General features: G+C 36.7%; 3 protein-coding genes across 3 annotated transcripts; 2 read left to right on the forward strand and 1 right to left on the reverse strand.

Annotated features, from left to right (window-relative positions):
• The first annotated feature begins 593 nt into the window (after positions 1-593).
• Positions 594-8082, forward strand: LOC147478843 (S3 self-incompatibility locus-linked pollen protein). Its single transcript, XM_086583187.1, has 14 exons — positions 594-958; positions 1300-1359; positions 1637-2071; positions 2591-2672; positions 2977-3038; positions 3179-3273; positions 3954-4033; positions 4508-4573; positions 5169-5285; positions 5602-5687; positions 5896-6002; positions 6782-6873; positions 6980-7056; positions 7425-8082. The coding sequence occupies exons 1-14, from the start codon at positions 806-808 to the stop codon at positions 7890-7892; spliced, it is 1980 nt and encodes a 659-aa protein (XP_086439313.1). The 5' UTR covers positions 594-805; the 3' UTR covers positions 7893-8082.
• A 785-nt stretch (positions 8083-8867) lies between these two features.
• LOC147478844 (scopoletin 8-hydroxylase-like) lies at positions 8868-10529 on the forward strand. Its single transcript, XM_086584784.1, has 3 exons — positions 8868-9455; positions 9591-9936; positions 10085-10529. Exons 1-3 carry the CDS (start codon positions 8917-8919, stop codon positions 10334-10336), a joined length of 1137 nt encoding a protein of 378 aa, XP_086440910.1. The 5' UTR covers positions 8868-8916; the 3' UTR covers positions 10337-10529.
• Positions 10530-12193: 1664 nt separating this feature from the next.
• LOC147478845 (uncharacterized) lies at positions 12194-13700 on the reverse strand. The gene is made up of 4 exons (XM_086586301.1): positions 13620-13700; positions 13477-13530; positions 12634-13207; positions 12194-12549 (listed from the first exon to the last, which is right to left on the reverse strand). Exons 1-4 carry the CDS (start codon positions 13698-13700, stop codon positions 12194-12196), a joined length of 1065 nt encoding a protein of 354 aa, XP_086442427.1.
• Positions 13701-18940: the final 5240 nt, after the last annotated feature.

Consider the following 18940-nt stretch of genomic DNA (forward strand, 5'->3'; position numbering starts at 1 on the left):
AAATATATTATTTTAATAATTTATATATATAAATGTAAGATATAAATTAATTTTTAGACATCTTGTTAAAATGATTCGGTTTTTCGGATATTCGGGTCGGATTCTAGTCACAAACATAAAAACCATATATGTTAAAATGGATTTAGATATGATCGGATTCGGTTGTATTCCGTACCATTTCCAGCCCTACTTGGAGTGCTTGCCATGGTCACTCAAAGATGCAAATGCATGAGGGTCGAATTTGAGCTGAGCGGCTCGGCTTGGTTCCCCATTGTTTAGCTCAAATAATATTTTTGTAGTATAAAATAACTGAACTACTTATGTTTGGTTTGAGCTCGCTCGTTTAACTATATGAGCTGGCCTCGAACTCAATCAAATGCGTATGAACCAACTTATTGTCAAAATGTGGCATTGAGTTGTGGGCACAAATGCGAACAACTCAATGGCATCACATTGTTACTAGATGAAAATGTTAGATACGGTATTGGGCTTGAACCATTTTAAATTGGGCCTCGCTAATTTCAACCCAAGCCTAAGCCCAAGCCCAGATACTTAACGTGGCCCAAAACAGGGACTCTACAGTCATTTCACATGTAAGATATAAAAAACACACAATCCCATCCATTTTTATTTTTTTTTCCCAACTTTTTCACCAAAAACCAGAAACAAAATTTCATCATCATCCTCGTTTTTCAATCATACATCTTCTTCAAATTCATTTTTTTCATGAATACCAACGTTTTCTAACTTGAGTTTCGTTAAATTCTTCGAAACATAGGACCAAAAAGAGACTGGGCCAAAAAAAATGGATCCAGAACAGACTTTTATTAGAGTGCAAGAACGTTTTGTTCAAATGTTAACACCAAGAATACGTGTTGTTCTTGAGTGTGTTTATCTTGTTGTAGCTGTTTTTCTCTTTGCCTTACTTGTTGTCATGCATGCTAACTATGTCCAACAGGTAACTAGTGTTTCTTTCTTGGCATTTTTTTGTTTTGATTTGTAGTATGAATTGAATTTGATAGACTAGAATAACTAACTCCATAAAGATTTGAAATTTTTGAGTTGCCCCACTTAGATGACATGTAACAAAGTATGTAAAAGTGTTTATCACCGTTGGGGAAGGATCTTTATGTGTTGAAAAAATCTTGAATAGGTGTTTTAGTGGCTTGGACATAGTATCTAGCTCATAATTGTTGAATGTAGTGGTTATATGATGCATTATTTCCTTGGTTTTTTATGTGGCTTGTAATCGCTTTTGATCTTATTGATGAATTATCATTGTCTGCTTTGCATGTGAAGCCTGGTTGTTCAAGTGAGCTATCTGTAGTTGAAACAGAAGCCCAACTCGTTCATATCAAGGTATGTTATGTTCATTTACCATATTGTGGTTTTTCTCTTTGTACCTTATATTGGATTTTTCTTGCGGTTTAATACTTTGTCATCGTTTTGGTTTCTTTACTTTTCCATGGAATAAAAAGTTTTAGTTTATACCTGAGGCATGGCTCAGTAAGCTGGCCTATTTGTGGGGGCAAATAACTTATCGTTTGCTCATATTTGTTGTATGTTGGCTCAGTTTACACATTTATTTAAGTTTCTCAGCACTTCACTTACATTTCTTTTTCTTTTGTTTTTTTAGATAACAAGTATTGGGCTGCATTCAAACATTAAGGCTGAATCTGAAGTGATGGATATTTCTGAACCCCTTCCTTCAACAGAGAAAGTAGAAGTTCCAAATGTTGATGGAGATGGATTGGCATTTTTCGGGGCAAAATTTTGGTTGAATTGGATTAGTTCGGGCATTAGGAGAAGCAAATTAGTTTTAAAATCCTCGAAGATGGATAATGAATATCTTGAGCCTCAAGGAGATAGTGTCGATGATTCTAGCTTCAAGGAATTTACTGACAACAAAGAAGCTATGGCTGCTGCAGAGGATTCATATACCAGTCTTCCTATATCTGCAAGAGATTCCTTTAGAGCAGTATTTATTCGCTTCTGCAAAAGGTGGCAAATGCGTCTCTCTTTCTTCTTCAGGCATGCAAAGCATTTTTTATGGAGTTTCAGCCAGTTATGGGTAAGGAAATTGCAGGGTATTTTTCAATTTTCATAAGTTATCTATTGAAGTTATTTTCCTCTGTCCATTTATTGGATTTTTGAAATTATATATATCTTCGTATGGTAGGGTGTAAGGTACACACTGAACGCCTTTTATGTTTCCATACTTTCAGTTCTCTGACTTGACAATTTTGACATACTTTTATCTTCTATTTGACCAGTTCATTCTACACACAATCAAAATGAATTGTTCAAACATTTTATTTTGATCCACACCATATCTGTATGACTGTATGTGTACTGACATTTAAGTTGGCTGGATTCATAGTTCAAGCAGAGTGAAACCTTTCCCAGCATTATATTGTGTTGATTTATTTATTGTATTCTGTTAATTGCTTTTAACAGCTAATTCAATGTATGTCTGTTGTTTTAAAGAACTGATGGTATGGTCGTAAGTGTTGTGCACTTATTTTTTCAAGAAAAAAGAATGATACTATTAAGAAGTTTCTTTTCTTCGAACTTATGTTCAAAAATACAGAATATTGCAGGTACCAATATGCTTATTGATATTCCCAAGTGGTCCCATGTGTTTCGTTTGGACAGAATAAACTCATTTGCAGGTAAAAACTGTCCTCCATTCTGATCATTGTTTTTTTTTCGTGCATTGTGTTCCTACTTGCATTTCCAAAACTGGTTTCGAAGTGTGTCCATTGGACGCCTTCTCTTTTGCAACCCATTCTGCAACAATTTGACTTGATAGTAGTTAGTTGTTTGTCCTATCAAAGCTTTCTTAGCACCATAGCATGATCTTATCGATATAAAAGTATTGAAAGAAAGGAGGCTCCGCTATGGTTTGGATGCCATCTTACTTGTTTGTATACTTTTTCTATTCCTCATGTGTAAGTTGTGTGCTGGATTTTGCAGTGCAATGGCTTGAAAAGAGAGGCAGATCTTTTGAACCAACTTATTTGTATACGGTGGAGAAGGTACTATTCTCACATCTTTCATATCAGGTCATTTATTTGTACTATCTTTGCCTATTTCAGATGTTCATGCTTCCAGCATAGTACCATGGTTTTTCATCTTCTATATCTTGCACATAGTTTATTTTTTTTTTTTTTTTCAGGGTTATTTCTTGCTTCCTGAAGGAGCTAAAGCACGACATAACATACGTACTGTTAATATCAGCATATCTGCAAGGCATTCCTGCTTTGGGAACAGGTTAGTCTCACACTTATAGCTTCCGTAAGATTTTGTATTGAATTTCGAAACTGTATTAGTTGCATTAAGGGTGACTGATTTTGGTTACTCTGCCATGTTGGAGTTGGTCAACGACAAAGTACAATAATCATTCAATCACATGTGAGCAGACTTCAGGATAGTAGTAACTCACATCAATCTAGTGGATTATGAGTTTCACTACTGTATGCACCACAGTGCTGTGAGATTGAGCATGCTTTGATATCCCAAACCTTTGGAAATCACTCTTCCAATGGAGAACTGACATGCAAAATGTTATTGAATTTTCACTTGAAAGATCTCGGTGCTTTCCCAGAAATGGAAATTTCCTGAGAAAATAGCATTTCAAAATTTATAGGATTTTGTACTCACGATGATTGAGCAGATGAGCCCTAATTATTCCCAGAAATGAAAAATCCTACACGTGAGTTAACTGGCCGAGGAGGAATTTAAAAAACTTAAAACAAAGCAATGCTTAGATCTCACAGGGATAAATCTTTTTGTCTTTCTTTGGTTATGTTATTTCTTTTTTTATGACAACTTCTGTTGCAAAAATTCTATATCAAGGTATGTGATATTCTCTGAAGTTATATTCTCATCACGATCATAGCTTGTGAATGTGTGAGACCTTGCATCTTATTTAAATCGTCTAATTTTTCCAGGTGGCAACAACTTCTTATAAACAGTTTTGTTGGTTATGACACAATTTTGATGAATAGTTTGCTGAGTTCTCCTGGTCAAGGTAATCACTTCTTTTGTAGATAATGGATCTTGTATGTAATATTGTAATCACTATTCCATGCAATTTTAGAAAAATATTACGTAAGCATTGATATTTGATATTTTAGTGGTAGTAAGCAGGGACTGTCTTTTATTTCGTCAATCAACACACGACTTAGTCAACTACTGTTGGTAGACCTGACTTTTAGTCTACATCCCTTTATCAATGTGGGGGTTCAAATTCAAATGCCCAGAGGAATGCTCAGAGGATATAGGTTATGTTTTAGGTAGAACTGGCTTGCTTAAAACTGTACTGTTGTTTTAATAATACCATATGGTTAAAAGGGGATCAATTTTACATGTATAAGCACATAGGTAACACTCCATTTGTAGGTTGGACAAGGCTCTCTATTACCACCCCCACCCCTAGATTTTTATTTGAGCAAAAAGGCTGGTCTAGATGTTTCTTATAATGCCATTGGTTTTCCTCATGCAGGTTACCTTTATAATTATCAAACAAAGGAGTTCTATGATCTTAGTTACGCACATGATTCAACAGCAGGTTTGACACTATCTGAAGTTTTGCCAGCTTGATCATATAGCATGTTAGGAAATTAATCAGATGTATCCTAGTTCATTGTGTATAGAATTTGGCTGTGTTATACTGAAAAATTATTCAGATATACATGAAAATATATGATAAATATGTGAACATTATGATTAGAAATGATTAGAATTGGAAGTCTCTACTATTGTTATTGACCTCCGATAGCTTGGACTGCTTAAAGGATGTTGCCCCCCCCCCCTCTCTAAATACAGTTGTTTATTTTAACAACTGTGTATTGAACTGAAACCCCAAATACTCACTGATGAATGTAGAAATTCTTAAGCACGCTTCAGCTGGAATGTGTTCTTTCATGAATATTTTGTTTGGGAAATTCTCTTTGGCTTTTGCTTAAGAAAGTAGTTTGTTTTCACACAAACCAGAATATAACTTTCTGATACATGTGCTTAGTAAGAGACTTTCTTAGTTTGTTTCACACAAAACAGAATATAACTTTCTGATACATGTGCTTAGTAAGAGAGTTTCTTGCTCTCTCTGGAGATGTTTGACAGGAGATTCTGATTTGATAGGTTTTATTCCCTTATCCGTGCAGATTATCTAGTGACCAAGTGTGGTGTGCTTATTATGTCTCTGTTTGTTTTCTTCACAACAACCATGTCAGTTTCGTTTACACTGAGAGAGACACAGACTCGCATGCTCAAGTTCACAGGTTGGTTTGATATTATTCTCTTTTATAGAAGTATGTTGTAACTTGTGTTCACCTGGTAAGAACTCTTGGGTTGCCTTATAAGTCGCATGCCAGACTGTCAGAGTAATGACCTTACTATAAAACAAGTCTGGGTAATGAACCAATTAAGGCTATGTACCATCAGTTGTGAGGATTGATGAGCCATGTCCATCTTAACTAGTTATTAGGTGATCTCTGCAACATTATATCTCGATTATTAAGAGTTACTTGTGATATCAATTGGCCATTTCTTTTCTTTATAGATGTAAATAACTATTTTTGTTACCAACTAGTGCAGTGCAACTGGAACACCATGCTCGACATCGACTTCCAACTTTCCAGTTGATCTTTGTGCATGTCATTGAATCACTGGTTTTTGTACCGGTAAGTTTTATGTAATCCTTTGGGTCACTTCTAGTGAAGTTTTTAGGCTCAGTAAATGTAGGGACATTTTAGCACTCCTGAGATATTCTTCCACATTTCTTAGTTCCTCTTTACTCCATCTTTGCTCCACCCTTTCATTTTACTGTTTTACCCATTTACAGTGCTTTATGAAACTATGGAGTAATCTGATTGTGCATGGTTTCTGCAGATTATGATCGGTATCCTGTTTTTCTTGTTCGAGTTTTATGATGATCAACTGCTTGCCTTCATGGTCTTAATTCTCGTGTGGATGTGTGAACTATTTACACTGATCAGGTTCTCTCTCTCTCTCTCACTCTCACACGCAACACCCCCCCAAGACTCTTTTTGGGAGTGAAGGATTTTCCTTTTGTTTAGAAAGCTGCACAGGCTTTAAGGTGTATTGGATTCACCATTGTTATCTTCCGCTCTTGGAAGTTTGGGTGTTGAGTATCAATCCAGAATGGAGACAGAGGTACATGTATGTGTCCAAAATAACAATAACGGTAACTATAACACAAACATTTGAATACAGCACATAGTAGAAAAGAAATGAATTGCCAGAGTTTCATCTTTACTATCTCTAGTTGTAAAATTCATGGCTGCTACTTTAACCGTAAACATGACTGCCATAATGTAGTTATTTAGTGGTGGGCCAAATTGCAAATATATTAGTATATGCTACAATGAGAATGCGATTCGGCTTTAGAATTTAGCTTTGAAACCTCAAGAATGTTGTATGACAGAAGATTTAACACTATGTAATAAAAGTGCTACTCTGAATAGTGTTAACTATGTTTTGACACACAGGATCATCATTGTTACTGTTATATATGTACATCTTACGAGCGTATGTCTGTGTCTGTGTTTCCGTGCGCTCTTTGTTACTGTTATATGGACATCGCTTGTGCATGTGTATCTCTGTCTCTGTTTTGTTTCTGCGCCCCCCATATGTGATTGAAGTACTACTCTAGTATATGTACACTGAATCATCATTGTTAGTATAATATGTACAGTAAGACCAACCTCCTGATTTTGAGCTAATAACATACTTTGCGGTTGTTGCTTATCCACAGTGTCCGCACGCCAATATCAATGAAGTTCTTTCCGCGTTTCTTCTTGCTCTATTTCCTGGTGTTTCACATATATTTCTTTTCTTATCCTTATGGTATGACTACGTTATTCATATCAATCTCTCTATTATCTGTTGAAGTACGATGTTTGTCCTCAACCTCATTCTCTGATTTCTGTCATACTTGCAACTTTCTTCCCAGGTTTTACGTATTTGGCCTTTGCTGCAACTGCAGCATTCATGCAGCACCTGATTTTATACTTTTGGAATCGCTTTGAGGTAACTATTTCCTATCTCAGTTCAAAATTTATACACAGGAGTGGAAGCGTTGAGAACACTGTTGGTCGTTTCCATACTGGATACACTAGTTATGTATTTCTGTTCAGGTCGGGGTGATTTTGATTATTAGTTCTCTTCAATGTACTATTTATTAGTGGCCATTTTTGTTTCTGAGTTTTTGACGTTTCCTGCTGTTCCGTGTACTTGGTAGGGTGCACCCGTATATGTTTACAGCAGAGCATTACTAGTTGGGACCTTAGTGTCTTTCCTTTGTGAAATTATACTGTGTAGCAATGTTTCTCATTTATTCCTAGTATGTGTTAATTTACTTCAGTTGGGGTACTACCATTTACACATGCTCCTCTCAGGTACCAGCTCTACAAAGATTCATTCAGGCTCGGAGATCGCAGTTCCAGCAGCGAGCAGACATCCACATTACCTCCTCTACTATCCTTGCTTCAACTCTGCACATAACAAGATTAAATATGAGAAATCCTAGTGCACTAAATAGCTTCTCCCAATCTGGATCCGAGACAAGACCTGGACGTGATCAAGCTCGGTCACCGAATGGTGCAGCTGAAGTTCCTGGACAGACATCTGAGACCAGCAATGCAGACAGGGTTGGCAGTCCGACCCATTTCCCAGAGTCATCTGCACGACAAGCAGAATCAGCCCCTAGTCCCACCTCACTGAATTCATTCAGTTCTCTATTGTTGTGGATTTTAGGAGGCGCTTCATCTGAAGGACTAAACTCTTTTTTATCGTTGTTCAGAGATGTGAGAGACCATGGCCAAGTTTATCCTGAATCCCTGCAGCCAGAAAACCTTGCAACATAAACGGGGCTGTTCATGTTTAGATGCCCTCGTATATGTATATTAATTTTCTGTTTTCTTCTTTTGTTTTACTTTCATTTTTACTTGTATTTTTATCTTTTGTATTATGGGTTTCTCCCATGTTTTCCTTGTTATACAGTACAGTTTGTAACACATGTTTTGTAATCAAATGTGATATATGCATCTTCGTTCATCAGCAAAGTCCACCTAAAGTTTGATGATAACGTTAATTTTAAATCGTGTGGAGTGAAGGTTGTTACTGGACCTAGTTTCCATTTCCGTGGAACCTGAAGCTCAGAAACTTGTAAAAACCAACGGAAACTTGATCAAAGCTACCTTTCCTAATTTGATAAAGATTCAAAATGCAACGACTTTATAAAAAATTATTTACAAAGTTCCAACCACCGCCAAATGGTAAGAAAACAATGGTTGACACTAAACGGAGTTGAATGAAAATGAAAGTTGCAAATGCCCTGAATCACGCATGCACTGTTTAGATTAGTTGATTGACTAACCATATCATTGCATATCAATATTTGAGTATGTATAATTATGATGTCTAAAACCTTATTCCTAATCAATACCAGAATTTATCATATTATTCTGGAATTTTTTCAAGCATTTTACATGCTGAATTTAGGTAATATTTCAGCAGAATAATGTCCAATTTTGATTTATTTTTACTTGTCTATCATTTATAGGTGTTCAACAATGAAACAAGCCATGTCCTTGCCACAATATATTTTACTCCGAACAAAGTGTCACATAAGAAGCTAAATCTGATTCCCGAATTCTATATGATGTAGCTGCGTTTCCGATTCTTATCTTATTTTAATCATTTGGACCTCATTCACCATTTGATGATATTCAAATCATATGATTTAATCCAAGACCCTATAGTGCATCACTAAGCATTCTGCATGCTTCCTTAACATTTACAATAATCCTAATTCCCAAGTCTTTTTGTAACAAACAAAAAATAATACTCAATGGGGATGCTGCCTATAAATTAAAATCCATTTCATAGATGCTGGAATATCAAACACAAACTCCACAGTATCCAATGGCACCAGCTTTCGACGCCATAAATCTGTTCGACTTTGTTGTCAAAGAAGGGAATGGCGTGAAAGGCATGATTGATTCGGGACTATCAGAGGTGCCAGATCGATATATTCAACCTGAACATGAACGCATCAACAAGAAGAATATGAACTCACATGTGGTGTCACTCCCTACGATCGATCTATCTGCGCTTGACGGGCCCAAACATGATCAAGTGGTGGAGACACTTGTTATGTCTGCTGAAACTCTTGGATTCTTTCAAGTGGTGAACCATGGTTTGCCAATCCAATTGCTTGAGGAGCTCAAGGATGCTGCACATCAGTTCTTTAACCAACCTCCAGAAAAGAAGTCAGTGTATCTGAAAGGGGTAAGCCCAAGTCCATTGGTCAAATATGGCACAAGCTTTGTGCCAGAGAAAGAGAAAGCATTGGAGTGGAAGGACTATGTTAGCATGATTTATACCAGTGATGATGATGCTCTCAAACACTGGCCAGACCACTGCAAGTAAGCTCTTATTAAGAAAAATATTCATTTTATGAGCTAATAATTATTTAGAATATTATAGGATCACACATCTATAATCTATTTGTCATCTTCTTGTCTCATCTTACTTACAGTGAAAGTGCAAATATTTTGCAGGGAAGTGGCTCTTAAGTACCTACAAGCATCAACCAAGATGGCAAAAACGATATTGGAAGTTCTAATGAAGGATCTTGGAGTGACATTGGATGCTTCCATGGCTGCTGCATACATGGGGACAAAGATGGTGAATATGAACTTTTATCCAACTTGTCCTGCTCCAGAGTTAACAGTTGGTGTTGGCAGACACTCAGACATGGGCACACTAACTGTATTACTACAAGACGGTATTGGTGGTTTATTTGTCAAAGTAGAAGAGAACGGGAATGCTGGGAAGAAGGGCGAGTGGATAGAAATCCCACCTATTGAGGGTGCTCTGGTTATCAACATTGGTGATACATTGCAGGTGGTTAATAATGACAGCATCACAACCTAGGCAGTCCTCAACATTTCGTGCATGTGGACTTGGATTTGCTTTCAATGGGACTTGATATGTGTATTGATTTATGTACAGAAATTTGTTCTACTTTACATTATTAAGTTTTGTCTTGCAGATACTAAGCAATGGAAGATTTAAGAGTGCAGAACACCGAGTTCGAACAACAAGTACACAGTCAAGAGTATCCATACCATTGTTCCTGACACCAAGACCAGAAGTGAAGATTGGACCACTTCCCCAAGCAGTTGAGAAGGATGGAGGGACTGAGTACAAAGAATGCTTGTTTGGGGAGTACATGACCAATTTCTTTGGGGAAGCTCACCAAGGCAAGAAGTCTCTGGACTTTGTAAAGATCACTCAACCTTGAGCTGGGCTTTGTACCTAGCAATGGAATAAGGTCCCTTTTGTGTTTGTTCATAGTCTTACATTATGTTAAGTTATGATCCCCGCCTCCTCGGTATTAGGATCTTGTACTATCATCTTCATCATTCTAGCTGAATAACAACCCTTTATGTAATAAAGGTTTCCTATATATAAGCATATCTTCAGTGCTTTCATAACATCAAGGTCAATTTAGTTTATTTGTCAAGGGGAGAAATAAATAGAACTACAGAATCTATTTAGATTATAGAAAGAAAAAACTCATAGGATCATCTGGTGCAGAAAAAATTGCGAGTGGCGTAGCTAGAAGAGTACGTGCAACTTCTTGTTGTATGACATTGTAAGTAGTGAAGATCGAGCTACTTATAGTTGAGAAATAAGTCATCTAGTGTACAACAGGGTATCACAAATTTTAGAGCATGCACCAGAAACGAAGATGAATAATGAAAAATAGCAAAAGGGAGTGGGAACATCTCACATAACAAAATGTAGATTTCTCTTGAGCTCAAACGCAAGACAAGTTTCACAATATATTGTAGAAGTTCGGATTACAGTAAAAGACATGGTAGCCAGTCCAATTCGCAAAAGAACAGATATAAGGTCATAGTGAAAAACAAACTAAAAGTATAGAAGCAATCAGAACCATTAATTACACCATACGCGAGGGTGCAAAAAACCACCAGGCATGTCTGTATGAGCACTATATAAGCACATCAAGGGAGCTCCCAGATTGGATACGATAATAGGTACAATAATCCGCCAAAATACAAATCCATACCTTCGAATGCCATCCTCATTTCCTACAGAAAGAGTACAGTTTATCAGTACAATTTCGAGTAAAGAATTACATACAGTCTAAAGAGGTGCACAAATCAAATTCTAAACATTTTGCATCCACGTTCACGGTTAATAAAAAATTTATGCAAGTCTGCCTGGTGTCTACAGTCTACTTCCCAGAGGATCCCCTCCACCCAGGACACATCAAGAACCATCAAAGCGTTGTTTCCTGACATAGTCAACTCAGGATTTTTTTTGGAGTACGGAGAATACAATCCATAATTTTCAACGTTTCTAGTACTAAAGTACTTTTAGTACTTCTTATGCTAAAGAAAAGTCTAGCCACAAGTAATGGTCTAAAATGATCCATCCAAAACAAACAGTAAGTTCATGAATTACTAAATCATACATGGATATAGTAGAAAAAGCGCCGAAAAAACATGTTATTTTAGGCCTAAAAAAGAGTTGGTGAGTTTTTTTTTACCTAATTAAACTAGAACCAGAGCATATAATTTCATATAGAAATAGAGCCAATGTCATATACAATATATGAAAAACGACTAAAAAGGGTATCAAACTTTACATATTTTTACAATATGGGGACCAAACTTTTTTTCTTGACAATATGGGGACCAAATGGTTTGATTTTTACAATGTAGGAACTTTGAAAATGTAGTAACTTCTTTCTAACACCGTTTCTTGCCACATCAACATGTCTTTTACTTTTCGAAAAAATAAATACAAATTAGAAACGGAGAAATTTGACGGAAGTTCCTATATTGCAAAAATCAAACAGTTTGGTCCCCATACCCCAAACTGTCAGAAAAAAAAGTTTGGTCCCCATATTGTCAAAACTAGTAAAGTTTGATATCATTTTTAATCGTTTTCCTACAATATATAGAAAAACCCACAATCTAGCAAACATTGTGATGCAAATATGCAATATGGCATAAGTTACTACCTTTATATAATTAGATTAACTACCAGTAATTTGCAAGGAAGGCTGATGACCACCAAAATAACAGTGACGACCACAAAGCTGGTTAGGTTCCCATTAACTATACTATTATATCCATACATACCGCCTGGCCCAAACAGTCTTGCCTTTTATACCAAACTTCACCACTTCCCTGCCCTTAAGAAGCTTTGCAACTGTGGATGAAGAGAAAAAGGTCACACGAGCATATAAAGCTTGTGTATTTGGAGGAATCCTCCGCATGTCAATTGTTTCAACAACATCTCCGTAATTCTTCTGGAAGTAATATTGTAACTCTTTGTCTGTAACAGGGAAACCTCGTGAAAAGGTCATAAACATAGTCCTCTCTGCATGTGGTGCATCTTCAATTGGAGTGCTAGATTTTTTGTACTGGGTTGATGATTCTCCTACTTCAAAATGTGGTTGAATTCCACCACCATATGTCCCTGGACCAGGAAATGAAATGGCTCATTATTCATTAATCATGTATGAAGGTTGAAACATTCCAACTTTTGAGTAAGAGATGGTACCAAATCTCATTGTGACATCCGCAGGAGACACTGTAAGCTGTCTGGTCCGTTCATTCTCCCCAATACTAAAACATTCATCTGCAGTGGCCTGGTGATCCACAGCCCGACTCAGAGTTAGGTACTTGCCATTTTTCCTTCTAGCCGCAGCTTCTTGCACAATGTCTTCAAAGGCTCTTGAAAATACATCATTCACAGTCCTAGTAATTACAGTCCTAACACGGACGCGATTCACAAATAAAAACTGTAACGAAATGTCCTGCTTCATCAATTTAGTTGTTAGCCGAATGTTGTCATCGATGGGCATTGGGGGAATATGGCATTCAATGTGATAAAGGCATGTAAGGCCTTCTTTTACAATGCCATTTACAACCACGCCGGGCAACAAGCACAAGCTATCTATAATGCTAGGATAACCGACTGCTTCCAGCCATACCCACAAAGCAATGACCTCCATAGACTGATGAGGATCACGACGTAAATCAATCACCAACCGGCGGAACAAATCTCGCTCAACCGAATGAAAAGCTCGCAATTCTTCAGTAGTAATAGTGAAAGCCATGCTGGAGCACAATTGCTGGCAAGTAGAATTCATGAATCAGATAACTGAATGAAAATGATAAGCTAAGACTTCATGAAAATCCATAACATGTATAACTACATAGTTCCCATTGTGATTCCAAACAACACGTAGGAATATGCCATAGTACAAAGAACACAGGACCTAACAATCTTCTGATATACAACAGCTAATAGATATAGATATTTGTACATCAGTAGCAAACTATGATACCACTAAAACCCAGAGGAAAACAGGACATAGAGATGGGGGTCAAGGAACTATACCATCTTAGACATATTCTCACAGATTTCCTTATGACTCTCTTCTCCAGAGCTCATCTACAAATGAAAAATGAAACCAAGATCAACTTTACTAACTTAAACAAACCCAAAGCAGAGAAAATACTACAAAATAATAAATCCCATACCTCAAAATCCTCATCATTCCATTCCCAACCTCCTTCAGTAAAAAGATCCCCAACCTCATAATCATTCATATTAGCCACCATCCTTATATATGAAAAATGAAGAAACAGAAAACAAGCTAAGCTAGCTTTTGAAGTACTGAGATAGATAAGAGATAGAGCGTTGACAGGAAATGACAGAAAGAATGAAACGGAAAAGAAGGACAAGGATGTGTAAAGATCTTAAATCATAATGCCTACAGATTAAAGTGGTAAGTGCAAGAAAATCTTGAAGAATAGAAACATAGATATAAGGACAAGTAAATAAATGTGGAATAAGGGAGATGAAAAGATAGATAGTGAGAAGTTGAAGAAGAAAAGTTGAGTTCATATCATATCAAGGAGATGTAAAGCAAACACATTCAATGAAACAGTGGAAGAAAATGAGTCTTCGGACTTGAAATAGTGATTAAATGGAGTTTTTTTTTATGTTTCTTGCTGAGCAAGTTTACAGTCTGCAGCTACTGCAAACACGTACACTGTGGAGATTGAGTGAGACAAAAACAAAAAGAAGGATAAAGCTAGAAAAGGACAGACACAATACTATGAAGAACGTTGGCTTGTTGGTTCTATTCCTTAAAAACTTATGTACCTCGAGATTCTCATTGTCCTATGATATAGTAGAACAAGTATCACCAGGGAAGTTGAAGCAGAAAACAAGAAGTATATAAAGACTAACAGTGATACTAAGAAGAAGCAGATATGACTGTCAATCCATTCATTAACAAGTTTTTCAGAGAGAGAGATTGGAAATGAGGATGGTCTTTGTTGGAAATTGAAATGTGAGTTTTTTGTTTCTTATTGGCCAAGTCTAAAAGGCTGCAGACGATGAGAGTGAGACAAAAAGGATAAAGCTGTTAAAAAATTGTACAGTACTTAGGATCACGGTGGCATTGGATGGTTGGTGCAATTCTATGATGATAAAAAGTCTTTAGCTACATTTTGAACCAATTGATTTAGTTGAAAATAAGGTAGATCTAAGCAGATAGAATAGTAAAATAAACAAATGTCAGTTGATAGTATGAAACTACTAGAGTATCTCACACAGTAGTAAGTTTTTATCATCATATATCAACTTAATTAGTTATAGTCACCAGGGATGTGGCACGTAACTGCATCACCCAAGACCAGTACAGCCTATAAAATGAAATTTTCGTGTATGGATGAATTGATCCGTTACATATAATGTTTGGGAGTACTACGGACTCTCTTCAGCAGATGAGTACTAAGAAATGCCCAATTGAAAATTACGGCCTACTTGTTAGTTCTTCCTATCAGTATTTTGCATATTAAGTCTCTCTTTCAGCACTAACCGCAGAGTGCAGACTATGTTTCAGCATTAACTGCAGAGTGCAGACTATGTCAACAAGCCGTTTGTTACCCACGTACTGGGCCACTGGCCAATCTTCCATGCAAATTTAAGCTGTATGCTTGGGAATACTACGCACTATCTTCATCATAACATCAAGGCAATGCCTAATCAACCATTACCACCTAATGTTAGAGCTTTCCTGAATCACTATTTGGAAAATTATACATCTCTCCCGGCGCTAACTTCGATCAGTGTGTTGGTTAACAAGCCGTTTGTTAGTTGTAGCCCCCTCTTCAAGCTAAGTCGTGTTTCTCTTTATTGCTTTTACATATTAAGTTATTAACACATTGTAAGTCCTTGAAGGTCAACATGACATGTGAATGTAGTTTACTGAAAAAGGACTTAATGTGCCCCTGAACGTTATTAGTCATTTAGTCGTACAAGAGCATAACCAATTTTAGCACACAGACCAGAAGGAAAGATGAGCATGTAAAATAACATAAGCTAGTAGTTGACATGCTCACACATTGCCAAAGGTGCCAAGTGATTTCTCTTATGCTCAAACTGCAAACAAATTTCATCAACGATTGTGTGGCCAAGCAAAGTCGAATCAACATCAATACACTACTTATACACATGAACAGAATATCAAGCATTGGCTATCTAGTGCGCACAAGAAAAGATATACTATTTGTTGTGAATATATAAGTGCGGAAACAACGTTACCCACAACAAACGGATCAATCCTACACAAAGATAGATCCTTCACACTAGACAAGACTTCAACACCCTCCAAGTAATATCCCAACGCTTCTCATTAACAATTTAACAAGCATATAAAGTAAATATAATAATGTAAAAGAGAACCAACCACAAGACAAGGATATATCGTGGTTCGACAATTTGCCTACGTCCACGCTGGCAAGATCCAAGCTTTACTACAAGTCCGGAATAACAGAATTCAAACCCGACCCGAATTAAAAACGGATATAAAAATCGAATCGAACTATTCGGATTCAGATTGGGTCGGGTCGGGGCAAACCCGACCCGATTCCCTGCCCTAGTTGGGATTGTATTACCATGGATCAATGGGTCAATCTAGCCCAACGAATTGAATTGATCTCCAACCCAAACTTTATGCAAACAGGACCTAACACTATAACCAATTCAAAGCCCATAAGTTATCAGAAAGCCCAAAATATAGGGTTTTACATTGCAACAAAATTATAATTTGAAACCATGAAAGAGATTTGGGGTGCCAATATCAGATATTTCTGGTAATCCAATTGATTCAGTTGAATATAATAAAGCACACATTTTAGTATTCTGGCTTTTGTTTATTGGAAACTCGGATTAGCATTCTGGTTGCTTCCTCATGTTTACAATCTTTATGTCAAATTATACAAGGGTACAAACTTTCTGCGACCATGAACTTGTTCGATTGAAAAGGTGCAAAAGGCGTATATAATTAGTTCAGGTTATCATAGGTCCCTGATTGATAAATTTAAGGTTTGCCAAAGTAGATTGCACAATGATCTCAAGGACCAAGTACATCACTTCTTTAACCCTCCTTATGAAAGAAGAAGTCCAACCCCTTTGGTAGATCATAGAACAAGACTTACAAGAAAGAGAGAGGGTCATTGGAGTGGAAGCATGATTCACACTACTGGTATTCTGGTAAAGATACACTCTTAAAGAGTAACTCATATATGCGCCCATTATGGATGTCCCTAATGTTAATACAAAAAATTAGTCATAACGTGCAGAGGGGTAGTGCAGGTTGGATGGAGATTCAACTCATCCAGGGATTTTTGTTATTAACATCAGTCATAACGTGCATGGGACTAATAATAACAACATAACGCAACATTATTATGAACATGGATCTCCTGTCGAGCACACTCATATTGCAGCTGTTCAAAACAAAATACAGTGACGATGTGATAGAATCAAGCCAGTATCAAGCGTTTCAAACTCAATCCACACCACTTTAAGGTAAGTATAATTGTTCATAGTGCAAAATCAAAACTAGATTAATTCCAAGGAGTATGTAACAAAACCAGGCCAAGAGGCTTCCAAACGTCTGAACCTAAAATCATTAATAAGACCAGCAGATTTTTTAGCAGATCAAGCTTAGTTCGGACAGTTTGCGAAATCCCCTTCTGGAAAATCAGTATCTTTAACTGGAGTCGCCATTGCCTAGACAAGAATGAAGAAAATTTTATAAACAAAGACCCATATCATAAAGCTATGATTTCTACCAAAGTAGGGGAAAGATCGAGTTTGCAAGGCATTAATTAAATGTTATGCACACAGATAACATATCTTCACAACCAGCTGTTAGGCTTGTGTTTCATTCCAATTGCTTAGTTTTAGCAACTTTTCGATAATTATCGGAAAAAAAAAAAGCTACTTTCCGATAATGCATGCTGCCCAATAGTCCAATACCCATCTCCTCTGGATATCTGTGAATATGCACTCTCAGAAAACAATCAGCTCAAGCATTTAATGCTGCATTCAGCATTGCTTAAAACGGTAACCAGATTATTTTCCTTGAACTTTAGAGCATTCCGCAATGTATAATCTCCGTCTTAATTCAAAACGTTTAAATCTATAGTTAATTAGCCATTACAAGACACCGTCGTTTACATGCTTCAGCTGATTGCATTCTAAGACTACCATATATACATATCCAAACGAGTACCAGAGGTTTCCTTGGTAACATTGCTGCATTCTCTTCAGGGAAAGTACTGAAGATTTAAATTTTAAACAATGCTAAACATAGGAAAAGCACTGAAGATTTAGAAAAATATTATCTACTAGTTACTTATATAGCACATAATTCAGAATATGCTAATCAGTTATAGAAATAGAAATATATAATATAGTGCAGAATCATCAACAAATCCTCACTAACCACCCTATTTTAGATCAATTATCCTCAAATATTGTTACTACCGTTCACCAGCTCATAGAAACTAGAAGGCAATATTTTTAGAGACCTTAGCTCTACCGTACCATTTATGTTGATTCAAATATCATATCATTAAATTTAAAAAAAAAACATATGGCAAGTGAAAGCAACAATAGATTGCTTCACAACTTACAGATTCAGCTTGTCTGCCACATCCAAAAGAAAGGTCCACTGGATCCAGCCCGCCACAGTCAAATGCCATCAATGGTGCACAAGTCCCACCTTGAGTAGTTGCCAGCATATGCAGGTGACCTCGGCCTGGGAACATCATAAGATTTCCTCCATTCGAACTGAACTTACACTTCAAAAGAAAAACAAGTAGTCATGTGAGGCCATTTGCATTGAGTCATTGACACACAGTAGTAGTCATAAAAGCATAGATTGGCATGAAAATCACGGTGAGTGGAACTAATAGGTGTGAGAATATGAACCAAGGATGTTCAATAACTAAGATCATTCTTAACATCCTCATCCAAAAATTTAAATTTCTATCAAAAAGTCAATATGCACAACTATCATTATATATATCCTAAATAAAGCAAATTTGCGAATGCCATTTTGAAAATTTCCATTGGTATTGCTTAACAAATGAAATTCCTAGTAGACCAGGCCAGGACTTTCAAAAGCCGCAACATATGACACACAGCACAACCTTCTGTCTCTAATTTACTATCCCGTGTGAATACCATACTGCACTTGTTTGCACCAATGAGTAAATGTATCGAAATAAGAAAAGAAACTCACCCGACTTGTTAAATACTAAAATTACAGAATTGACAATTAATAAGAATATCAGAAAAACTGAAGGGACTCAGTTAATAAGATACATAGGCAATTTTGACACCAACAAAATGGTTCCTACTATGGACTTCCTAGACTGTAATTCATCCCGAGAAGAATGGATTGCGTGAAAGCATATTTACTAAATAATGCAAATGAGTGTGTGTTACTAGATGCCATAGTGAACAACACAATCTCACAGGCATGCTCGCTCCAGCA

This window comes from Coptis chinensis, chromosome 9 (genome assembly GCF_015680905.1).
Source record: "Coptis chinensis isolate HL-2020 chromosome 9, ASM1568090v1, whole genome shotgun sequence".
Taxonomy (NCBI): Eukaryota; Viridiplantae; Streptophyta; class Magnoliopsida; order Ranunculales; family Ranunculaceae; genus Coptis; species Coptis chinensis.

What these genes read in the sequence shown, in the direction of transcription:
- LOC147478843 (XM_086583187.1), top strand. Translation starts at nt 806, where the DNA reads ATGGATCCAGAACAGACTTTTATTAGAGTGCAAGAACGTTTTGTTCAA. An exon ending in CATTCCTGCTTTGGGAACAG is followed by an intron (nt 3,274 to 3,953) that starts GTTAGTCTCACA and finishes TAATTTTTCCAG; the next exon opens with GTGGCAACAACTTCTTATAA. An exon ending in CGCACATGATTCAACAGCAG is followed by an intron (nt 4,574 to 5,168) that starts GTTTGACACTAT and finishes TTATCCGTGCAG; the next exon opens with ATTATCTAGTGACCAAGTGT.
- LOC147478844 (XM_086584784.1), top strand. Translation starts at nt 8,917, where the DNA reads ATGCTGGAATATCAAACACAAACTCCACAGTATCCAATGGCACCAGCT. An exon ending in CACTGGCCAGACCACTGCAA is followed by an intron (nt 9,456 to 9,590) that starts GTAAGCTCTTAT and finishes AATATTTTGCAG; the next exon opens with GGAAGTGGCTCTTAAGTACC. An exon ending in ACATTGGTGATACATTGCAG is followed by an intron (nt 9,937 to 10,084) that starts GTGGTTAATAAT and finishes TTTGTCTTGCAG; the next exon opens with ATACTAAGCAATGGAAGATT.
- LOC147478845 (XM_086586301.1), bottom strand. Translation starts at nt 13,700, where the DNA reads ATGGTGGCTAATATGAATGATTATGAGGTTGGGGATCTTTTTACTGAA. An exon ending in GTGAGAATATGTCTAAGATG is followed by an intron (nt 13,208 to 13,476) that starts GTATAGTTCCTT and finishes TCTACTTGCCAG; the next exon opens with CAATTGTGCTCCAGCATGGC. An exon ending in GGATGTCACAATGAGATTTG is followed by an intron (nt 12,550 to 12,633) that starts GTACCATCTCTT and finishes TTCCTGGTCCAG; the next exon opens with GGACATATGGTGGTGGAATT.